General features: G+C 38.0%; 1 protein-coding gene across 2 annotated transcripts in view; it reads right to left on the bottom strand.

The window, feature by feature from the left end:
• Positions 1-24,224, bottom strand: part of LOC142421810 (E3 ubiquitin-protein ligase KCMF1) — a 52,498-nt gene that overhangs the window by 24,121 nt on the left and 4,153 nt on the right. Inside the window, exons 1-2 of one of the 2 annotated variants that reach the window (XM_075526907.1) lie at positions 19,000-19,067; positions 1,694-1,861 (exon numbers count right to left, since the gene is read on the bottom strand). In XM_075526907.1, the coding sequence (XP_075383022.1) occupies positions 1,694-1,724 (31 nt within the window). In that variant the 5' untranslated portion in view covers positions 1,725-1,861; positions 19,000-19,067. Of the gene's footprint in view, positions 1-1,693; positions 1,862-18,999; positions 19,068-24,224 lie in introns of those variants that run through there. The other variant, XM_075526906.1, reaches the window with a different exon arrangement.

Genomic DNA, 24,224 nt, shown 5'->3' with positions numbered 1-24,224 from the left:
CCCTAGCTGTGCTGTGGTCATCCTCAGCTCCTGGTTTGTTATTCCTTGTGGAACAGCCCTGGTCTTGCTGCTCCCCAACAATAAGAACCGCATGCTGAAGCCACGAACAAACACAGATGCTAATGAAGATGAGAGAGGATTTGTAGCCCATCTGCCAATAGTGAGCAGTGACAAAACAGCAGTTGCTGCTCAAACGCAGGGTCAACTAGCTGGGGAGCAGCTCTGCTGAAAAGGACTGGGGGATCCCAGTGGACAGCAAGCCAAACATCAGCCAGCAGTGTGCCCCTGCATCACTAAAGCAAACAATGACCTGGGCTAAATCAGTAAGAGAACAGCCATCAAATTAAGGGATGTGATTATCCAGTGTTACTTGGCACTTGTTAGGCAACACCAGCAACACAAGGTTCAGTTTTGGTCTCTCCAGTTCAAGACAGATATTGAAATAAAACGGAGAGGATCTAGGGGTTTTTTTATGTGCACAAAGATTTGTGTCCACCAAGACAGTTAGAGGGTGGAGAACTTGACATAAGAATGGTTGAAGGAATGGGATTCATCCACCCTAGAGAAGGCTCAAGGTGGATCTCATCTCCAACTTCTTATACTGAAAAAGTAGTTGTAGAGGAAATAGAGATATGCTCTTCAAAAGGAGGCATGGTGATGGGCTGCAGGCATAAGCTGATTCAAAGGAAATTCCACTTGGATAAAGGGAAACAAAAAACCCATAGAATTCACTGCAGGAACTAAACACTGGAATAGGTGGCCCAGAATTGGTGAAACATGCCTTGAGGGAAATATTCAAGACTTAGCTTGATGAGATAGCCCAACTTATCTCCCTGCTTCCAATAGAAGGTTGGATCAGATGAGCTCCAGAGTCCCCTTCCAAACAAACTAGACTATTCTATGATGCTCCTCTGACTTAGCAAGATATGCACTTACCAGACAGATCTTGTCCTAGCAGTTGCAGGGGGGGAGGAAATCACAAAAGCCTCAAGCTCCATTCTGGTGAATCCAGTCAGACCTCACTCTACACATTATCAAGGTAACCATTATTTAAGCTGCTCCCTTTGCCTAAGAATTAGGCACAAAAGGTGGCATGATCTTCTGTCACATAAGCACCTGAGCTGACAAGTGAAGGTACATTTGTTCTGTACTTGATATAAGTAACACAATATGATTTTGGCAGAGAATTCTACAAATAATTTGTATTACTTTCTTTGCCAGTACAACCCCTTTAAAATGGTGCGGGTAATGTGCAAGCCACATGCTTAAAATCATAAAGCATCCTAACAGCTTAGGATTCTTTTTCAGGAGAAAGCAAGCTGGGAAATTTGCTCTGAACTTCTCCATTGTCCTGACAAATTGTCCTGCAAAAAGCACAAAAGTACAATGACTGCCTGGTAAGCACATTCCTGTTCTTTACACAGGCCTACTGCAATTCTACTCTTTGACCCCTCAGAAATAAACTAATTGCATTTGTGCTTTGAAGGCCACTTGTCATTACATATGAGACTTCAGATTTTATTTTAAGCTCTGTCCCTGTTACGGCAGCATAACACACACACAAGTAAGAACTTGCTCTCATTTTCAGTGTGCTAATGGGGGAAGTGATTAATAAGTAGAAACATGAAAATCCGTATTATGTTTGTAGACACAACATAGCAGCAAACTGCTAGAGTTTGAACTTATCACTTACCAAAATCTACTCTTGTTAGTATGCACTGCATTGGATGGTCAGTTGTATGCCTTGTCGTCGTTGCACCACTTTCATAACAAGTTGCACACAGATCGTAATCGTAGCAAATTAAACACTTGTATCGGCGACCTCGAAAATTTCCTTTTAAACATGCATCACAGCTGACACCTGTAAACAAATAAAATTGCTTTAAAACAGCAATAAATGCACTTTTTTAAAATAAGACGCAGATTTGTTGCTATTGCCTCTCAACAACTAAAAGGAGCCAGCCACCTCTGACATGTGCAGCTGGCACAAGACTCCATTTTTAAATGTATTTATGTCTTTAAAAGACACTGCTCTCCCAGAAGTAGAAATCTTGAATTCTTGAAGTAAAAAAAGGGCAAACTCAAGCACCTGAAATAATAATAGGTTAAGTTATAAAATCGCTTCGGACGCACCTTCCTACAGGCGTCTTTCTTTACCTGGTAGTATCAACTGCTGTTTTGACTGTTCGGTTAGGAATCTTGGGCCAAACGCTCTTAAAAACCAAACAGTATAATGGCTGATCAAGAGGAAAAAACAACAATAAGCAAACCAACCACTGACAAAAATCCACTAGCTTTTCAGCCTTTACTTTCACACTTCCTAATACTTTAATTCTGACGAATACTATAACCATCCCTGACATTATATGTGGGCTAGAAATTATGACCTTTTTCCATTTTAAATAACAGAAAAAAGTTGAGGTGGTTTTTGAAGTTAGGCTGCATCAGTTTTCACCACCCTATTTCTTTCTGAAGCTCAATGCTTCCACTGTAAGGTAGTCACACTGCATGTGTCAGAGAAGGCTTTATAGCTTCCAAAGGTTTTCATTTTTCTCTGTGTGGTTTCAGTTCTCTCTTGGTTACTTAGTTAAGTGCAGGAGAAGTGTCATCATCTTGCAATCTGTCAAGTCTAACACAAACTTCCTTCAATTGTAGCAGCAAATTAAGGGCCTCCACAAAAGAAACCAGTGTATACAATTAAAGCAGGATTTTGATCAACATCCTCTTTCAGCATCAGCTAAGACATGTTCTCCATAGCTTGGTACAAGCACAGACTACTTTAGAGAAATAAAACTGCCAGAAAGAAACAGTCACATTAGCCACCTCCCTATTTTTTTTAACCCTAACTGCCAGGGTACTGGTGTTAATTACAGATTTTTTTTTTTTCCATATTTTTGTTGTGCTACTCCACTCTGTAGTATCTGAAACAGAAGCTTTACCACATGTAATATAGGAATGCAACAACAGGTAATTTCTTTTAAATCTCTGCTACTTGTTCAAACAATTGCATCATCACATTTAGATGAACAGTGGACAAAATTACTTTATCATTTTTTCCTTTAGTTTCTTTACCTACAGGGATAGCTTAAGGCTTTATCTGATCATTTCTAATGTCTAAGAACTGTGCTTATATGAATACTGAACCTATTTTTTTAGTTGCCTCACTCAGTGTCTACTTTGAAAGCATCACTCTACATGGAATAGTGTACGAAAAGAAAATATTTCAAGAATCTTTGTTAATAGCCTCAAAGAAGAACATTTTGAGGATGGCCCTGTTACAATCTTCAAAGTTTTTGGGTTTGGGGTTTTTTTTAAGTCTTTCTCACATGACATGCTTTTCTCTGAAGTTTCATCCATAAACTCTGAAGGATCTGTAACAATCTTTGATGATTTGGACACAGAGAGAACTAACTTCTGAGAATACCTGCTTGTTAATGATGTAGAATGAATTTCATTGCTTCAGTTGGTTTGCTTGCTTTTTTTCCATTTAGAGATCTACAAAATGTTACCTATGCAGCATCCATATCTCTCCAACAATGCATGCTATACACAAAACACTTATCAGTTATCGGCAGCACTGCAAGTCTTTTTGTTGTTTACTACACTTTCTAGAAAACAGTTGATCAGCAAGTTAGACATCACACTGAAATGAGCAGACTAGTTTAACCTAGAGTCTATGTCAGACACTAATAGCTTTCCAGATGAAGCATTAAGCCCTGGTTCTCCAGTAAATCGTATTCTCCCTGCTTTTTTCCTTTAAGCTCAAGATAGTTGATTTAATGCAGATGTAAACCTCCTTGCAACAGTCAAACTCCTCCTGTCACATGTCCTCTCAAACACCTAGATCGTTCCTACTGGAAGACAGACATGTTTTTAAGAAGTTTCCGTTTACATGTTTTCTTCATGCCAATACTTCTCCATATCATTCCAAACTGCAAGCCCCACACACTTTGTGATATTAACTTTGGAGAAATTCAGCCATAAACTTAAATCACAACATAATGCTTGTGTTTAAAACTTAAGAACATTTCCAGTGGAAATGTACAAGGTCTTCAAACAACAGAAGAATTTTGCTTTTTAATATCAATTATTAGAAAGTCTACAATCTGATTGAAACAGAAAAACTAACCTTAGCATAACACATCACTATGGCTGGTGAAGTCAGACCAAGAGAATAACAACATTCTAGAGACAGCATGCTTTCTACATCTCTCAAGGTTAATATTTTGCCAGAACTATCACATCCTGCCCTCCAAGAAACTGGTTGACAGCAGGGGATGTACCATGTTAATTTTATATCCTTTTTGTAGCAGAGAGTGAAAACCACAAAAGGAAAAACGATAATTGAATTAAAAGCCTCTGTTTGGGAGCTAAACCCATGCTTAAATCCCCAGACCTCCCCCTGAATCCAGCAGCACCTCTTTTCCAGGAGTTATATCACTTATTCTTCCCTTTTTACAACAGTTTCACCAAAGTCAGGTCTGTTACAGTTTTTCCTGTTCTTCTTCAAGCCTATTATTTGGCTGCCAAAACCTAACCCATCTATCCAACTGGGGATCTAGAAACTGAAATACCCAGGCAAATAATCTCCCACCTGACTCCTTCTACTATAGTAAACACTTATTTCCTTATCAAAGCTTTTAATTTTTTTTTAATTTTTCTCTACTTTAATCTTTACATCAACTGAAATTCCTAAATTTCATTTCTTCTCCCTGCACAAATCCCAAACACTGAAAGATAACATATTCCAACCAGCACAGCATGTCTTTCACCTATCCAACATTTCCCTGCATTTACCTTACATTTGCAAATACAGCAAGTATGTTACAGATTCAGTAACGACAGATTAAACTGGATGCATCCATATTAGCCACAGGTTTTGAGGAGAAAACATGCTCTGGAGGGGTTCACTCTGAAACAGGGAGCAAAAGCAAACACTCAACCAGGAGAAGAGCCTGAACAATGTGCGGCAAGGATTTAGATACTCAGTGTACATTTCTAACTTGCACAAAATGCTACTGACTTTTAGAAGAATCCTTGAATGAAATCTTACGATTTCCAAATCATATCCCGACATCCCGAATGAATTGCTAGTCAACGAGAACTTCTGATTCACCTTTTGCAAAGCAACGATTTGGAATGATCAGAGAAAGAAATATCCATTTTACTTACAGATTACATTTTCATTATCATAGATTATAGAGGTGGCTTCCTCAAATTTTCTTCTATTTTCTTATTGCTACACAAGTACCCACACATACTGCATAACATGTATCCCATCTAATTAAAACCTTGCTGTTCACTGACAAAGAATGCTGGGTTTTCTAAAAGCAACACTGTTCCACTAGAGGGTAGCATTGTGCTAAAACCTAAGGAGTTTTGGTTCACTTTACCTTTAATTATCAAAATTCAAGTTCTGAAAGTTTCTTCAGCAGTATTCCCTTGCAATATCAACAGTCTCAGTCTCTCCTGCTTCACACTGAGTGAAATTAATCAGGAGATACTTAACAGTCCCATTAATATGTTTTACCCCTACAATATTCTTACTACTTTTATGTCAAGTCATCCCACATCTTCACCTAACCAGGCCAATGACTTCAGGGAATATATGATCAGATGGGCATTTTATATGTAGCATGCCGAACAGTGATTTAAAAAAAAAACCAAACAAACAAAAAAAAACCCCACCACCACACACAAACCAAAACACCCCCACCCAAAACACCACCACCCCCAACACCTTTCATACTTTGATCCTGATAGCCAAATATAATTTGCTCTTATGACATAGAAATTGGTTTTGCTAGGAATTAACTAAAATGAAAGCAACTTCTCCTGGGTTTAACAGAGACACCAAAGGGAGGACATAATCTGATTTCATAATGGAGAGAACAACACTGGACAGACATGTGGTTCAAATACTACATATATCAGGATTAATTTGTTTTTACAATTACAAGCAAAGCTAAGGTATAACATCAGTTAAAGTGTCCTGAATGGCCCAAGCTATTACTGCCTTGGATAGACACCCATTTGTAACAGAGCAAAGGGGCTTCTTCCCCCCACTTGGCCTCCTCAGATACTATGGGCAATCAGAATAATAATATTAAGAGCCCAATAATCTGGCCCAGATAAAAATGACCTGAGAAACTGTGGAAAATTCAGGAGGGTTTTTTTTTTTCCTTACAAAGAACATATGGTCAAGATAAGCTATACAGAGACACTGGAATATGTTCCTGCCTCAAACAACGTGAACTGCTAAACTTCATCAATACTTTGGTATCAATTAATCATTTAATTTTTAGAAATTTCAGAGGAAATGCCATTCACTAATCACTAGAAAACATTTAAAACACATATGAAGCCTGCATCTGGAGTATTCAAACAGTGAAGACAGTAACATTTAGCTCCTGAGTGCAGTATTTAATCCTTGTGATATCCCTGAGAATTAAACTCCGTTGTTTTCGCAACACATTGGAAGACATTAGGTTCATGGGTAGTTTCACCATGTCCTGGTTTCAGCTGAGATAGAGTTAATTTTCTTTATAGTGGCTGGTATGGGGCTATGTTTTGGATTTGTGCTGAAAACAATGTTGATAATACAGAGATGTTTTAGTTGTTGCTGCACTAGTCAAGGACTTTTCAGCTTCCCATGCTCTGCCAGGTGCACAAGAAGTTGGGAGGGGACACAGCCAGCATAGTTGATCCAAACTGACCAAAGGGCTATTCCATACCATATGAAATCATGGTCGGTATATAAAGGTGGGGAAAAAGAAGGAAGGGGGGGACATTAGGAGTGATGGTGTTTGTCTTCCCAAGCAACCATTACACATGATGGAGCCCTGCCTTCCTAGAGATGGCTGAACACCTGCCTGCCACTGGGAAGTAGTGAATGAATTCCTTGTTTTGCTTTGTTTGCATGCACAGCTTTTGCTTTACCTATTAAACTGTCCTTACCTCAACCCATGAGTTTTCTCACTCTTACTCTTCTGATTCTCTCCCCCATCCCACCGGGGGGGAGTGAGCAAGCGGCTGTGTGGTGCTTAGTTGCCAACTGGGGCTAAACCATGACACACCATTTAACATTCCTGTCAGCAGCTAAATGTCCAAAACCCAACCTTCCTGCCTGTCATTCAGGTACTGTTTCTAATTCATCAGTGCTCAGAGTGAGAATAACTGAATTTCTCTAATGTCCAACATAAATACAAAATTAGCCTGTCAATGATTTCTCCTCCAGATTGAAAATGCCAGTTACTGAAGCATTTCTTCCTGCCTTACCTGAAGTACTAAAAGCATTCACCCTTCTCAAAGACTGACAGAATTACATGCAAGAGTACCACTGAATTCCAAGGGGAGTGGAAAACTTTTAAGGTTTCTACCTTTCAAAATTACCTTTCAAAAACCCCAACTTAAGCATGCAAGTGAGAATTAAAAAGTTGTGCTGCCTCCTTTGTGGTACAAAAGGTTGCAACCTGTGGATTGCGTTTTATTTTTACATTCTGAAGATTGTAAGTCACACTACTTTTAGTATGTATCCGATACATATCGGTGTAAACTCTTTCAGTGTGTTGGTTTGTGGTGTTGCTTGTTTGGGGTTTTTTAATAAATTTGCTTGACATCAACTATCTCATTTGTAGTCTACATGCCACATGGCAATCCCAAGTCTTAAAGCAAGACATTCCACTTAAGTGGTTCAGTTGTTTCTAAGACCGAAGATAGGAAAATATATGCCATTTGACAACATCAAAAAAAGAAATGCCAAATGTTTCTTACTTTAATAGCCTCATTTCTTAATGCAGACTACTGCCTAATTTGAGAGGTTAATTTCTAGGAACAGAAACTTCTGTTGTTTCTGTGAAAATTTCACTGGAAATTCAGCTAAACCATAGGACTTTGAATCTTGTTTATTTTTTCTCACATGTTTACTAAAGCAGATTGTGAAAAACAAACATCAAGGAGACCTACAACACAGAGCATACTCCATCACCCTTGCAGCTCCAAGTGCTGAACAGGAAATTCACACACCATACCCCTGAAGTAACTAAAAATGCTCCATCCCCTCGCACATCCTGTGTGCAACAGAGATGAACATGCAGATCTTCCTATAGCAGAGTGGAAGAAGCAGCAACCAGACTAGCATGTCTGCAGAAAGAACTAGTTGGATTAAAGCTGCAGGCAGAGATGATGTTGACTTGGAACTGGAAAGAAAACAAGGGAGGAAAGGGAGGGAATCAGGCCTACATTAGACCAGAAGGGCAAAAAGGTTTGTTTTCTGAACAGCGCTCTTCCTTCTTCTCCAGAATCTGGAGTAGAAACAGACTCCTGAATCTTGTCATCTCCCTGTCATCAACAAGTTTCATGAAGCCCATTTTCACAGTGTCTCGTACTTGTCTAGAGCTGGTCTAAAAAGAAAGAATTGAGCAGTACAGCTGGCCCAGCAAGTTCCAGCCTTGGTCCTAACACATGAGTGTCAGTCAGCCTGCTACCAAAAGGAGTTTTTCCATTTTTGCTTTCACATCCCAAGTTGTGGAAGTTATACACAGAACTGGTTCCGTCACCTAGGGCATCAGGAACAAGTGATTAGTAAGCACTGCAAAACACACCCAACACTATGCAGGAATCACGCAGGACAGAGAGATGGCTCCCCACAGCAACTGCCACCTGCCTTTTCTGTCTGGAATTCCCCGATTCATTCATTCATCATGCGTTCCAATTCCGACACCACAGCAAGAACCTCACACAGCCGACTGCCTCATATCTCTGTTTCAGATGTGCAGCAGACTACACGTCTCTATTTCACCCTCAGAGCAGTCCATCCTGTGCACCGAGGCAGTCAGGGAGGAATGTCCCAGACACAAACTAGTATCTGGCCAGGTAATTAAACTTATTATCTTAAGGCCTATGTGTAAGGGATGAAAAAGTTGTGCTAGTTAGCTTCATTTTGCTCCTTCCTAACTTGAATTTGTAACCTTTATAAGTCAGTCCATCCATTTCTATTTGATTACACAAATTATTTTAATAACGTAGTACTAAAATTGGCCAAAAAAACCAAGATGACCGTTACAACCATTTATATTTCCCTAAAACACCATGAAAAATTCACTGACTACTGAAAAAGTCACTCAACATCTCTTCTCCAGATCTAACTTTGAGATGAAGGCAACAATACCTAAACATAACAAGTAGGGCTGCTTTTATTCCTTCGAAAAACATACTAAACATTCCCTCGAAATGCTAACACAGTATTTGTAGTTCTTCAACATCTTAATTAAAAAAATTCCTAAACACTCTTACTTTAGGATTTACTACTCTCACAGGCAGGTTCTATTTATCTCATATGCACCGATCACTGCGCAGTAGATGGCATCCTATGACACCAATGACATTTATACAGCAGGTCCAAGAACAACTTTGCCACCATCAACGCAAATATAAACACCAATCGAACATTTTAATTTTTTCAAATAGATCCCAGAAACACTGGTGGTTTCACTACCACCTTAGCTGAAACTGGCTGAAAGAGGGAAGTTGTTTTCTTACAACCCCAGATGAATAACCTAACAGCCAAATAGTAAACCCTGAGCATGCAACTTTCTTTTAAATATCCTCTTTTCCAAAAAAATTCCAACCAAACCAAAAACCATCAATATGAATTTTTTGACCACTGTCCAAAAAACGTTGAAAAGTTCATTTGACCGAGTACCAAATCTCTGAAAAAGGAGTTACTATACAAATACTTCTGTAAGATGAGGTTTAAATATTGCTCATTTATTCTGACCTGAAATAGGCCAAAATAGGTTCTGTACAAGCACATACACATAACCTTAATCAGTTCTTGTCAATATTAAACATATATTCTCTCTACACAATAAAAAGAGCAATTGCTTTCTTTGTAAACTTTTTACATACAAATCTGCAGATTCTTTCATCTCTAAATATACTGCTGGGACACCACGCACATAAACCAGAAACTGCTCTAGAGCCTGCTGAAAACTGTGGACTTACTATCTAGACATCATTTTACCAAGAATCACTATACAGCCTATGATGCAAAAAACCTACTTTCCTGACAAGCTAGGTGGAATACCTCCCCATCCTCTGTAACAGAGAACAAACTTGCACTGAAGAGAAAAGACCGACAAAATAATGCACATCCCTGTGCCCAAAATACAGAAAGCAAGCATGAATGAAAAAAGGATTTTAACAAGTTCACAGGAGTCCTGGGCAACTCCTTCAGATATGATGAGAAAGCAGCTGGAGGAGACCAATTCTCAAAAAGCACTTTTTAACTATCCTACCCTGTTTCTATCTAAGGAATTTTGTTTAGCAAACTATAAATGTGTAATCCACCTTTACTGGAGGAGAGCTATTATGCTTGAAACCTCCCAGAATAATATTTGTTATGCCTTCTATTTTCTGTTTTATTACTTTTGCAAGTTACTGCAAACACCGCAAAACAGGAACAAACCACTTTTTCCAGCTATATCTGCCAAAAAAAAAAAACCGGCTTATTAAATAGTTACTGACAATCTAAATAGTGTTTCCTAGGCTTCATATCCCGATCAGACTCTGCACTAATTGTTCCTTAAATTCAGACAGAGAAAACTAGGTTACAGTTTTGTCCTGGCCTCCTACAGCACAAAGATGTTTTCACTCAGAGTACCACAGGCTTCTGATATTTTCAACAAAAAAATGTTAAATATCTTCTCTGAAGAGTATTACATTTAACATATCTAAACATTTTGAAACCAGCAGAATTCTTAACCTGTCATGAGAACTGATTCACAGTGAAAGGTTTTGCCAGACATGTTTAAGACTTTTAAAGTAGAGCTAGAAACAGTGTACATTGCAAGGATTTTTGATCAAGCAGATTTGGATTTCTAATTTAGTATTTGATACTTTGTCTCAGATGTCTCTTATCATTTAATTAATATAATTTGATTTCAAATATGCAAATCAAAACCATCACAACATGAAAGCGTGTTAACGTACTGTAAACACATTAAAATTAAACAAATTGCAACACATTTATCGGAGCACAGAAAGTTTGTGATGTGGCAGCAAAGGGAACTGGCACCAGACATGATCTTATTTAACAACTCTGTTAATCTGGAAAATGGCAAACAGCATGTGAATTCTATTAACAGAAAAATACTTAAACTGAGGAAGCTCTAAACAGTGCCAGGGCAAGAAAATAACAATAACAGCACTGGGCTAAATCCTGTATCTAGTAAAATCAATGGCAAAGTTTCTCATTTAAAAGGACAGGACCAGGTTCCTGACTTTCTTTCAGGACTAAAGAGACAACAGAAATATCTTTCAGTTGGTGTTTGCCTGAGCTGCATAATTGGGCTGAGGAGAAGAACATCACACAATGAGTTTTATAGGTGCAAGAAACATGAATAAACATTGAGAAAATCCTAAAAAGAAATTAAGCAGAAGAACTGGTACTTCCCTGTTGAGCCCTGCAAGAATTAAGAAGTAGTCTTCTCAGAAAAGAAACCTTTGCGTATTTTGGTTTAGAATCTTATTTAAGAAGATTGACAAAAAAAGGAAAATTAAACAAGGAGAACAAGACACATGTCCAATCAGGCATGGGAGAGAACTCAGTAGTATGGCTCAACTGAGCACAGAGTTTTAAGTGCTTGAAGACTTGACAGTCTTGACTCCTCTTTCTATGAGCCATTGTTTCAGGCAGATAAGAGAAAAACATCAATACTCAAAATACCTGGTAGAGGCAAAATTCATCAGTTTTCCTTGTTAATTCTTACCTTTGCAAAAAGCTTAGCAGAAATTAAATACTCTATTTAGGTACACCCTATGCATAGCTCTGGTGTCTGGACTACACACTCAACTTTACTTCCTTTTGCATTATCAGACTCACTTCTGACCCCCTTATGCTGCAACGTTCCCCAAATAGGCAAACATGGCAAGCTTTTCTCCCCTGCAGCACAGAGAAGAGGTAAGATTTAGCACAGGCAGCAATGCAGGAAGCAGGCAGCACTGGCTGAGCAACCATGGAGCTAGAAGTGAAAAACAAAAAAGTTTTCATGCAGCAAGCGTTCCAGCTCTCTCAGTAATGCCTTGTGATTACAACATGTCTCATGATAGCCGAGACTTACAGTAAAGACTCGCACAAGGTGTTCTGGAAATACATAGATTTTTCATGTCAGGAAAACACAGAAAGCAGCTGGGAGAGGGAGGGAAAGAACAAGCGGCTCTCCTCTTCACTGAAGAAAGCAGCCATGTCCGATACACGGCAGGCAGCTATACCTAGATTCCTCCCTATCACCCAACTAAGTTTACAGAGAGGAGCACAAGAACACTTTCAAACTTACAGCCTACCTTCAAAATCACCATTTTGAATGGCACCACAATGTCATAAAAGGAATTTATCTTTCCTTAACACCACAAGAGGTCTAGGAACTTGTAAAAATAATTTAATTTCTCTGAACACAAGACAGAAGGATAATGTAAATTTATTTTTAAAAATGGCAATAGGAGGTTAGAAACCTACAGTATATTCAGTTAAGTAGTAGCAATGTTCTACTTTGGGCTTTCTCAGGCATTTTTCTTACTATGAACATAAACAGACTGCCTTGGCAACCAATTTTACTCCCACTCTTTCTTACAGAGAACATCTTATCAGGCTGACAACATGCCTGCAGAAACTACAATTGCTTATGATGTGAAAGCTACACCAGAAGAGTGCTGTGGGAAATGCAGCAACCTAAAGCAAAAAAGGTTTCATGCCTACTTCAGTCAGACTTTGAGTTTGTTCCATTCCTCTCTCCCCTTATTTCCTATTCTCCATGGCACGCACTTCTTTGCTAATTGCTCATACATTCTCTGGACTGGCAACCCAGCCATTTGCCAGCCATACCAAATGCCTACCTTTCTCTTTCTTCATCTCATTAGGAAGAGTTTCATTTAGCTTTATGACTTCTAGTTTCTTTTTTCTTCTCCTCTTATACCACATATGCATAAAGAACCAAAGATTATCAGAATACTGCCTTCTTGAACGCTTCCCTGGCAGTCCCATCCATCCTTTACACATATATCCAAATTACTTTTCAGAATAACTTACTAACCACCCTAACTATTTGAAAATAATAAGTCAGATCATTTTCCTAAATAGCTTTCAATCTATCACTAAACACTAAAAGCCATCACTAATTTACAGATCACAGTTCATGAATCTTTAGTACTTAATCTTTTCACTACAATTAGCTCAATCTCTTGAAAAATAGGGGTTTTTTTTTAATTTAAGAAAAACCGCTTTAAAAATATTTCTGTTCAAACCTGTCCTCAAAGTAAACCTGATTTTCAGGAAAAACACTACACAATTGGATTTTTAATCCAACACACTAAAGAGGGAAGCATTGCTTGGGACAAGTATGAAAAAAAAAAAAAATCATAAATCTGTCAAACCAGATAAGAAGGGATCAATTTACTGTAGAAAATATGAAATATAAGTTCATCAGCTTCACTATTATTTTGCCATAAAATCCCAATCATATTAAGAAATTTGAGGACAGGAAGGGAGAGTTCATTTTTATTCCTAGAACTGAAAGCAGCTGCCTACAATTTCAAAGAGAAAAAACAATGTCTATTTTTATCTTTATAGAAACTGAAGATACATTAAGGTTGGTATTTAGAGCACCTATTTTCAATTGGAGGGGGAAACAACAACTCTGAACAAAACGATCACCACGGTTTCAATGTAACTGTTTTGTTGCAGGTAGAAACACTAAAAGGCAGAATAAAGACCAAAAAATGAGATTTTTGTTCTATCCTGCCAAAACCTGGATCTCTCAAATCCTCATGTTAAATTTTAATGAAGCAAATTGCCAAGCACTCTGACTTACACCACAAGAGTCAGACAGGTACCACAATTCCCATCACCTTGCTTCAGACAAAGGCCTTCTGCAGCCCCTCATCCTTACTGAATAGGAGACAGGGTCATTCAGCCTTGCTCTAGAACAAGACATTCAGAATTAAACAACGTCAAAAACATTTGGAAAACTTCATTTGCACAAAGAATCAACAGCCAGATGAAAACAGTCTGAAATTTACAGTTTCAGGGGAATACTTAGTACAGGAACCTAATTTAACAACTGAAGAACTACTACTACAAAAAAAAACCCTCTTATTTCCCACAGAGTTCTAAAAATTTGGAAATTGAGCTTTAACAAAAAAGACATTTTTCTAAATGAAAATAACAGACAGCAACTTATAGACATGTTTTTCTTTATTTGCTGAACTGTAAGAATAAAGCAGGTGCCTAATAATACAGCATTTTATCAAAACAGATAAAACATACCTCATTTCATAATTTAAGAAACAAGGAGAGGGAGAGTCAAAACCCATTCGGTCTCACTACTCCTTACTACAGGCTCAGAAGCCATGGTACAGCTACAAAATGCACAAAACAGTACTGTAAGGATAAGGGAAAAACCAACTGTACGAACAAATCTCATAGATCTTCACTGAAAGAAGTTTCTAAATGATCTGCCTATTAGAAAAAAAGTTGAGTGCTATAATACAAAGATACTACTGAAGAAAACCTAGATAATGAAGCTGGGGAAGGTGGAGACACCAGAGATATTTTTACTGTTTTACCTCAATTTCTGCATATTGGAAGCACAGACACAGTGCACTCATAACACTGAAAACCACAATTTTTTCTTTACATTTTCAGACTAACTTATAAGCTCTGTTCTGCACTTCCCACTGGACTCCTCTTGAATTCTATGCAGAAAGGTAGTTTTTACCCACTGAATTGCTGAGCTATTTCAAGTTCTCAGATGAGACGTTTAGGAGCAAAAACTCTCACCCTCATCCTTGCACCTTCTGTAGTCAGTACCTTCTTTAAATACATAAATGTTTTTTAAGACTGTCTCACTGCACACTCTGTTGGATTCTCAAGTTTGATTTGGGAATGCACGTCAAACATGCAACTAGTTTTACCATGAAAATAGCACAGCCTTCTAGTCTACAGATACCCACAACTGATGTTGGGTACGAGCATGAAACTCTAACCATTTACCCTGGCAATCTTCAAGGTAGTGTCACTGGGCAGCAGGGATGAAGAAGTATCTTTAGCCCATTCACCAGAACTGAACGTCCACATTCCTGGAACAACCTTCAACCAACTGTTGTTTTAAAAGGTTTTTTGAGCTATCGACTGTTACAACACACCAGCTCCTACAGGAAACAGTAAGCATTAACTACTTTCCTTCTAGACTCTCCCGCATGTGCTAGAGCTGGCAGCTACCTTACTTCACTGATACACCTCTCAGAGCAATGAAACTCGGAAGCAATTCAGCACCTCTCACCATCCCAAAGTTTACAATTCCACATTAATTTTTCAGGAAGAAAGAGGTATGACACTGCACCTGAAATACCGTCCACATAAAATATATTTTACAGGTAAAGTTTTGAAGCTTTTTTTGGATTTGCAGACATCTTTCAGTACAGGTAACACCCACATACAGCAACTTAGAGCCTACGGTACAGCCAATAGTTCATTTTTCTTGTGTACAATTAGAAGACACCTTACAATTGTTGCAGGATGAAAAGAAAAGGATTCACAACCCTACTACTTACACACAACTTCTTTGTCTTCTTTACCCCTAAGGTCTCCTTTGTCTTGAATATAGGTCATCGGATCATTCAAAGTATTTCCTCTGTAGTTTCTCATTTCTGAGACATTTCTCAGAGTCCCAGCAGCTTCTCTAGAGTTCCTAGATTAACTGGAAAAAACTACAGTATGGACCTTTACAATTGCTAAACACTGCCAAGATCTCCAAATCCTTAGCACTATGAAGGGCGTGCAGGCAGTGTCATCTTACAGATTAAGGACATTTAATGCAATGTCATATTACATAAATTAAGAAAGTATCTATTTTCTTCAAAAGCATTTATTTGTGAATAAAGACATTAGAAGAAAGGAAAAATAGGTTTGGAAGAAGCTCAACGCAAAGTTTAATGCAAGCACTACAAACTGTATTCATCAGCTGCTGACATGAAATATTTGCTCTGAAAAAATACATTATGGTATTCCTCAAAGCAAGAGTCTGGAGTCCTGCACCTCAATCAATTATCACCCCAAAGTACTTTATTCTTGGCTAGATAACTGTATTCTGGCATGTAATTCTCAACAATCCATTCCTTCAGCTTTCTGGTCATTTTCCTTGAATTCCTAATGCTTCCAGGAACAAAATATTAACTGAGCTTTGAGGTACAATGAGAATGACACCTCCCAGTAACTGGCTCCAACACTTAAGAGCTGGATAATACCATAACAGACTACAAAATAACCCCCAAAGCTATTAAAATCCTCCATTTATATTATTTTTTTTAATGTGGCATCATCAGTTAAACTTGAGAATCTGCATCCTGCAGATCCACTGCTTCTAAATAAACTTCAGACAGCAGTTTGGAATAACACAATAATGTTATCTATAGCAACCTCTACCACTACAAATTTGACTAATAACAGTCAATTATTCTAAGGAATCTTCACTTATAAATCTTCACTTATAAAACCACTCTTCTGTAGCAAAATCTCAAGCTGTTTTCTCAGCTCCTCACAAAAGTCTTCCAGAATAAGGAACACTTGGTATGCTGTCAGATCCTGCCTGGCAATTCACAGGCCTTATGCCAAAACAACCTGGGAGAAGATACTTGCAGATCATAGCATCCATTCCTTCTGCATTCATGAGGGCAAATGGGTTTATTCACCTTTGCAGTTTTCCAAAAGGAAAATAACCAAGGGAGAAGAGAGGTGGAAAATGTCCCTGACCTCATCCCGAGTCAAGACACTCTGCACAGCTTCTACTCCGTCTTCTTAAATCTGTAGGATATCTAATTAATATAATTAACAAATACAAGTCTAAACAATAAAAAAAAAGGTCATTGTTTACAGCAGAAGTAACCAACTTCCATTTGTACCATCAGAGATCAAACTACACTTACTGACATCTTCATCTTATCAGAACAGTACAAATGATACCAGGGGACAGGTATGGAATTAAGATCATCTGAGCTATCTTATGCACATCTAGACTGCAAGAAGTTTAGTCATGACGTAGAGAGCTCTGCATTCTCTACAGCTTACTTCTGCAAAACTTAGGTGTCTTTCTTCAAGGGCATCCTGAATTCTCTTTCCCAATCTTACCTCATTTTCCACAGCTAGATTTAGGGAGAGAATCTACTCTGGACATGTGAAAAGTAATACTAACAATAATTCAGGTGCTGAAGTTAGTGGCCTTATTTACTTTCAGAAAGTAAAGAGATAAAGTCAGAAGAAACTTTGGAAACTGCAGTGGTAGAACTACGTCCAGTTATGATGTATGTTGCACCATTACTACTCTTGGTGAAGCTGCTCTCACAAACCCGATTTCATCAGTGAATCACAAGGTGCTTCTCACTACAGAAATTTTCCACTTGCAGAAGACAATCCACACCTCAGCTTGCATACTGATATACACATAATACCTGTACACTAAATATCATTTCTGTTGGGCACATCTCATCATTACTACCCATATTAAAAGTATATGCAAATATTTGCAATAATTCAAACATATGCCTTGAAGTGAAAGTGAGGTGATGGTATCCTAGGCACAGACAAGCCTTTGTGCCACACCCACAGATTTCTTCAGAGCTAATTTCATTGTAACTATCACAAAAGACAGTCCTATTGACAAAGGTTTATAGTCAGGCTCCCAGCAGTTTCAAATTCATTCTAGATGAACACCGATTTCTAAGCATGTACAGCTAATACACACACAAACTGATAAGTTATGCAAAAAATATATTACCAGTAAAACTGAACATTGGTTCCTATCAGAATTATTTATTTGGAAGTAAAGACAGAAGTTAGTGGCAGTCACACAAGAAGTCTTTACATTACTATACCCCAAGGCATTTCTGACCTTGAAAATCTTATATGATCTATTGCTGCTGGAGCTAGGATACTTGAGATAGGTATCCAGAGCATTATCACCTGTTTAACAGCTCACAGCATTGCTCTCCAACCAGCTACCTCCAGGATGCCTCCATTCAGCCTCCAAATAATTCTAATGTTGTTCTAGGCACACACCCATGTGTTTACTTCTAGAAGCTGCCATGAAGTTCCTCCAGAAGTATCAGGCATCTGGAGAGCAAGTCTGTTGGTCTGTAGAAGTGCAGAATTTGTTTAGAGTTGTAATTTTAAACCAATTTCTAACATGAATATTGATATTCTGAAACCACATTATCCCATCTGTCACATTAATTCATGCTAATTTCTACACTAACTGTTTATACATAAAGACTTCACCTCATCCTTTCAATTTTTTAGGATAATTTTTTTAGTCTAAGAGAGCTGGCCAATAGTAATCACCTTCAGCCAAGAACATCAGCTGCTTTAATATCAATAAGCTAACATAAGTCAGACCTTAAATACCATTTACATTACGAATCAACTGTTACTGAAGAGTTTTGTAAACAATGACTCTCCTGAACAAGTAATTAAAGAATTCATCAGTCATAACCTAGACTAGTTAAGTAAAATTTTCACTAGTAAAGCCACCTCGTCTCATCTAACAAACAAAACCAAAACACAAATCCATCTCTGTAATAGGTCGGAGAAACCGCTGCCTAAAAACATTTTCAGCAATAGCTGAAATGCTTATTTTCTGAAATTTTCTGAAAATAGCTTATTTTCTGAAATAAGCGAGGGCTAGTTGTGCTACCAAGAAACACTAGAGCTTTGGTTTTCAAAGAGGCTTACAGAGGCAGGCATTAAACTTCTATTGGACTTGAACCCAACATGGGTCTACAGCTTCCCCTGGTGTTTTTTAAAATCCCACCCTAGAGCACTGTAAGGAGGAAAGTAGGAGAGGGAGAGCACAGCAAAGGGAAGGAAGAACAATGACAAGGAAATAAAAGGGTGAAAGATAAGAGATCAAAGACAAAAAGAAGGAAAGCAAAGAAGATAATTTATCCTACCAGAGACAGCACCTCTTGTCAGTCAAGACAAGAAACATTGCCTCCCAAAAAGAATCTGGCACCAGGAAGTGGCAGAAGTGATGGGGGAAGACCAAATCTGACCTGAGGTAAGAAAAAAAAAAAAAAAAAAAATGGAGTTACGATTTTTTTTTTAAACTTTGCCTGTTGCTTCATCTTACATTTGCAATATATTTTTCAAAAACTGTGATTTTTTTTTAATTAATGTCTTTCTTGAGCTGGATTTTGTCAGTGATGACAGTGGGATGATCAAAATCAAATGTGGAACAGGATCAATAGTATTTTGGTAAAAATGTGAAATTCTATGTGAACACTGAAATTAAAAACAAATTTAAAATACTACAGGAAAGCTGTATGAAGTGATAGCTGCAAACAGTATATGCCACTGAAATGTCCCAATGAGTCAAGAATTTGGAAGAATGGACTTGAATCTATAAAACTCACCGCAATGGACTACAAGACAACTAATTCCTATCTTTAGGAGACTTTTCGAGTGCCTTCTGGCAAGACATAAAATCTCTACCTGATATCCCACGTGCAAATGGGAGAAACATCATGGTCTCCTGTGTCCATGTTTCCTGTTTAATTGTAATAAAAAAGTTTTACCCAGGTCTCCAACTGAAAATGGTGCAACTTTTAGAGAAAGTCTCGTAGAAGCTCCAAATAAAGCAATCACGATCGAATTAACCTACTCATGAAATTCACTGCAGGGTGACAAATAGGCCATAAAAAGAGGTATTCTTGTACAAAGGCAAATCACAGACTATGCCTAAAAAAATTATTTAAATATTTTAACATTTAAAAAGATAAAAATTCCGTCAAACAAATCCATCCTCCCCCCAACACTCATTAAAACTACATTCTCAGAACAAACCGGGGGGGGGGGGAGGATTTTTTTTTTCCAAATATGTCAGAGGCTCCAGTGACTTCAATCCACACTTAAAAGTTAATTCCAAACTAGAACCAAAGACTTCAAGTGGTAGAAATCAAGCCATCACTTGCACACACCTTTGAAATACAGTTCTGAGACCTACAGATGAAGAGCCGTTGTGAGTGAAAAATTGTATTAAAGCTAAGACACTTCTGTGATGATGCCCTACAATTTTCACTTAGTACAGACCTCACTTATCAACTTAGTAAGTGTCAATAAGCCAAATAAACTTTTTAAATAGCTCGAAACTGAAACTTTTGGTTTACACACATTCTAAAACAGTGAAACTAATGAGCTTGTCTCTATGCTCCACACTGAATTCAAAATGGTCTGTCTTCATTCTGTCAAAATGAATTGTAATAATGCTATGCAGAGATAAAGATGTGGATAACTAAGGACCATATGTACAAAAGCCAATAGGAGTAAGTTCAAAGCAGATGTTCAGCTGATGCTTCAGGGAAAGGTGTAGGAACCAAATGGGACGTAAGAGTTGAGATACTTGACAGCCACATTCAAATCTGAAATAGTTAAGGGGACTGCAGTATAAAGGTTAAGATAAAATCCAAAGCTTTAATTATTTAATCTGGATACTAGGTATCCTCAAGAACCTTCAGTGAAAAAATTCCCCACAATCTCATTACATACTGTATGAAAAAGCACTTCAGTTTTAATCACCCTCTTGAGTTCATAAAGTATCTTCTTGTATTCAGAAAGGGAGATTACAGACTCTTACACAGATGATGCCTTTCTTTCAGATTCCCTCTCCTATCTGCCTTTCTGAGGTAAATACCTTTTCAATTTCCATCCATGCAGTAATTCCCCCTCACATGTGTCCTGAATCACTAACAGCACTCTTTTTGAGTTCTCTGAACTCAATGTGACTGAACTGCTCACAGTGCCCTACAATGCTGTTTCTGTACGAGTGAGCAATATTGCTGTGTATAGTTAAGCTTGTATACCTCTTCTCCATTACAACTCCATTTTCAGAACCTACAGCTACCAGATCCGCTCATCTGTTCTAAATCCTGTACAGGAAAGAATGCATTGCATGTGGAGGATTTAGCCCAAGTGATTCCAAGAACAAAAACCATGAAAACTTACAACCTTGCTCATATTAAAATGTATGTAGTATGATCTAGATGATCCTAGTATCAATCCATGATCAGAATCCATAGGAAATGCAATCTAACACAATTATATTGCTTTCTAGAAAAAAGGCCACCTCACTCAGTGCACCGGGGCATATGGCGTTCAGTAAACAAACAGAAAAGTCTCTATTTGTTTTATCATCACTGGTCAGCCTGAGCCTTTATTCGAAAAATTTGCACACACTTCGAAAAATTTGCATTGACTATGGATTTTCTTACTGCCTCTTCCCTGCATGCGTTTCTCTATAGCATTTCAGTGCAGCACAAACATCAATGAATTGATTTTAACAGCACTTTTAAGCAGTATTTTCCTTCTCTTGAAATAGAGGGAAACCAAGGCATGCAAAGATTAAAACTGCAAGTCCACTGAATCTAGTTGCCCAATCTGAGATGCAAAAGGATGGATTTTTCAGAATCCTTGATTTTCTAGAGTGAAGTGTTTTTTCAAAGCTTATCACTCAGTTACTACAGTCATGGTTGTGAATGCCCAGATCCCAAATCCCAGATCAGGTATTCATAACATAAGGAACAAGCAGCTAACAGCCATCTGTGAATTCCTGCTGAAGTGATATGCCTAGCAGTTCACATGAACTCTGCAGCAGAGGACAGGAGAGTCAATCCAACTTTCCACAACAAAACTCCACTGTCAACACCTCGACCATCCTTTCTTTCTGTAATGCCTCTACCTGCTCATTTGGTGTACGCTCCGAAACACAGAGCAGTGGTCTAACATACAAAACCCTCCAACACACCCTAAAGGAGGCAGGGGTGGAGTAGATAATATGCAGCTGTGTAACTACACAATGCAGATACTCAAAGAAGGTTAAATTAGTGCTGTCTGTGCAACCAAATTCTGGCACATCCCAACTCCTGAGTGCTGTTCCTCAAATCTACTGCTGTGTCCAGCAGCTTCCTGAATGTAGTAACACTTTTTGTATTAGTCACTATTCCGTTTTGGTATTTCTTAACAGTAACCGAAGTAACAACAATAAAGATGCAACTATAAAGAGTGACACCCACAACTCTTCCTCAAATGTTATCAGTAATGTAAACATGCAAAGGTATTTGAAAAGCTTTATTTTTTATTTAACATGTATGAATTTCATTTGGCCAGTACTGCTCAAGCAACTTGCATAGCTCTCTAAACTTCCCCTGAATCCCCTTCTAGTCACCACTAGTTCAAACAAACATTTGTTAGTAAGTTATTTCACCATTGTCTTCTCTCTTCACCCCCATCCAATAATGTTAAAAGTATCACAGTTCTGTTCCAGTTTTTCTGCTTAAGATATTGTCTAGCAACCTTTCAACATTGATCACTTAAATCTAATCTTTTTCTCCTGTTTCCCAAAGAATATTTGATCCATGGCATTACTTCTTATCACAAACCTGAGAGAAAAAATGGTCTCTCTTCACACATATTTTTGGAGCACATATTTTTGGAGGACCTTGTTCACGACTCTGCAGGGACAGCAGCGTATTGGTTCACACACGGTATGTTTCCTAAACCATCAGAACCAGAAACCTTTTCTAAAATGAAAATCTAGCTTCCTCAAAACCAGTCAGTATCTTGCCAGTTAAAATATCACTGATGTGTCCAGCTCTTTTTATTAAATGATGATTCAGTTTCTTACTGAAAGCAAAAAACAGTTTAATAATAAAACAAATTACTGTGTTCCAATATTTTTAATCACATTTGCAGCTGTTTACACTTAACATTAACTTTTTTGTGGCCTAAACATAGCTCTCACTAGTTAAATCATCACACTAACTCATTTTCAGATACTGTACTACACCTGTAATTGTATGCATTAATATGCTACCATAGAGTAAGATTAACAACAGTATGAAATACTTTGACGTATACAGTTAGAAAATGCTTTGCCAAATATTAGTCCAAATTCAAAAAACCTCACTGGTTTATGTTAGGTGTACAACTTAATCTGGATTTATTTTCTACAAAACAGATCTAAGGAGCAGCAACATATGAAAGAGTTCTGTATTCTGTACTGTGATTATTCTGTATTGTGGAATAGCAAAATTCCATGTTTGGAGAAGATGCAAGTAAAGTATTAAAATGCATCAGAAGGCAGCAAGTTGTAACTGGTCTCACAGATGCATGTTTCATTATCAAATGCAATACTTCACCAACACAGTATCTTGAGTACTTTGTATGAAAAATATGTACTCTTGTTACCTGAATTAAGAGCTTTACACACTAAAATAGATTAATTCTGTATTTAGTAGCAATTCTATAATTGACACTACACAAAATATTAAAAGTTACGCATCAACTGCTGAATGCTATTTGTCTTGACAGAAGTCCATACTACCCTTCTGCTGGTGAAGTATGACAGCTATTGCATAATTACAAGGGGCAGAAATTACTCTTGCTTTTAATGTTTTCAAAAAGTTTGTTATGGATAAAATTTTGTTTATGTTTTGTACCGTGATCATACAGAAAATGTCATCAGCCCAGACTCCCAATCTGTTCATTGCACAGCTAGAAGACTGGAGCTAACATTACCCTTACATTAGCTGTTTTCAAGTGGTTGGTACATATTCAGGTGTAACTCCCAGATTTCTTGAATCTCAAAAAACAAGTTCTGTGTATTTCTTTTTAAGATGTACTTCTTTTTAAGACGTACTTATTTACCCTTCCATTACAAATAAGCACTTGATTTAAAGATCTCTATGCAAGACACTTATACATACACATACAAAGCAGAGGAGCACTGAGACTCCAGCTCCCTCAAATACAAGGAGCTTGAAGCCAGCAGAGAACTTCTGGAAACTCCACATGGTCCTGATAGTCATTGCTATCCCTTCCTAGCTTTGTTACCACCATCCATTTGCAACTTTACTTCACATGGGACTAGGATTAACTGCAAAGCTTTGGTGATTCATAAGAAATGCTGACAAATGGGCACCATCAAAAACAACCACCACTTGCACTGCTGCTAGCTCTTTGAAGCTTAAAAAATACATCTCTTAGTGAAAATAAGAAACAAAGTATGGAACTGGGGCTGGGGGTGAGGTGCACAGTGTGCGAGACCAAGAACCAAGTGGTGCAGGCAGTGTGGCACTGGCAGCTCTCTGGAGCTGCCAGCTGTAGGGAACCTGAAGCCAGG

Source organism: Mycteria americana, chromosome Z (genome assembly GCF_035582795.1).
Source record: "Mycteria americana isolate JAX WOST 10 ecotype Jacksonville Zoo and Gardens chromosome Z, USCA_MyAme_1.0, whole genome shotgun sequence".
Lineage (NCBI taxonomy): Eukaryota > Metazoa > Chordata > Aves > Ciconiiformes > Ciconiidae > Mycteria > Mycteria americana.
This window is presented reverse-complemented; position numbering and strand designations above follow the sequence as displayed.